This window comes from Seriola lalandi, unplaced genomic scaffold (genome assembly GCF_002814215.2).
Source record: "Seriola lalandi dorsalis isolate HSWRI2012SDOR001 ecotype SW California unplaced genomic scaffold, Sedor1 jcf7180001985414, whole genome shotgun sequence".
Classification (NCBI taxonomy): domain Eukaryota; kingdom Metazoa; phylum Chordata; class Actinopteri; order Carangiformes; family Carangidae; genus Seriola; species Seriola lalandi.
Window position 1 is genome coordinate 1 of NW_019456080.1, and position 653 is coordinate 653.

The 653-nt window shown below is 45.9% G+C and overlaps 1 protein-coding gene across 1 annotated transcript; it reads left to right on the forward strand.

Annotated features, from left to right (window-relative positions):
• Positions 1-127: 127 nt before the first annotated feature.
• LOC111659849 (aspartate aminotransferase, cytoplasmic-like) lies at positions 128-638 on the forward strand (the record flags this gene model as incomplete). Its single annotated transcript, XM_023412939.2, has 2 exons — positions 128-278; positions 473-638. Coding segments are annotated over 2 exons (317 nt in total), but the record flags the coding sequence as incomplete, so codon positions are not given.
• Positions 639-653: the final 15 nt, after the last annotated feature.

Below are 653 nucleotides of genomic sequence, written 5' to 3' on the forward strand. Positions count from 1 at the left end.
ACATAATGTTTGTGTTGGAGCAAACTAAGCTGATATTACTATTTCAACATCTAATTAATGTAATTCTTACTTTTTCACATTTGTAAATCCCTCCATGTTTTGTATTTCTCTCTCTCTCCTTCTTCAGAGGAGGAAGTTGTTTGTGTTCTTTGACTCGGCCTATCAGGGCTTCGCCTCCGGCAGCCTGGATAAAGACGCGTGGGCCATCCGGTACTTTATCTCCGAGGGTTTTGAGCTCTTTGTGGCTCAGTCCTTCTCCAAAAACTTCGGCCTGTACAGTGAGTACACATAACGCACGAACAGGTGCCATTTTGAAAACATACTTTAATCTTGCTTGGTTTAGTGTGCATCGTGCCCCCCAAGTCTAGTAAACTCAAAATTGTATTTGCCAGAAGTAAGTTTAACCCTTTACCCTGTACATACAGATACACATCAGTTGTGTAATTCCTCTTCTTTCTGCTGCTGTTGTCAGATGAGAGAGTGGGGAATCTGACGGTGGTTGCCCAGGACAACGAGAATCTGACCCGCATCCTGTCTCAGATGGAGAAGATCGTCAGGACGACCTGGTCCAACCCCCCATCCCAGGGAGCACGCATCGTCAGCAAGACCCTCAACTGCCCCGAGCTGTTCGCTGAATGGTACATAACCTCTGA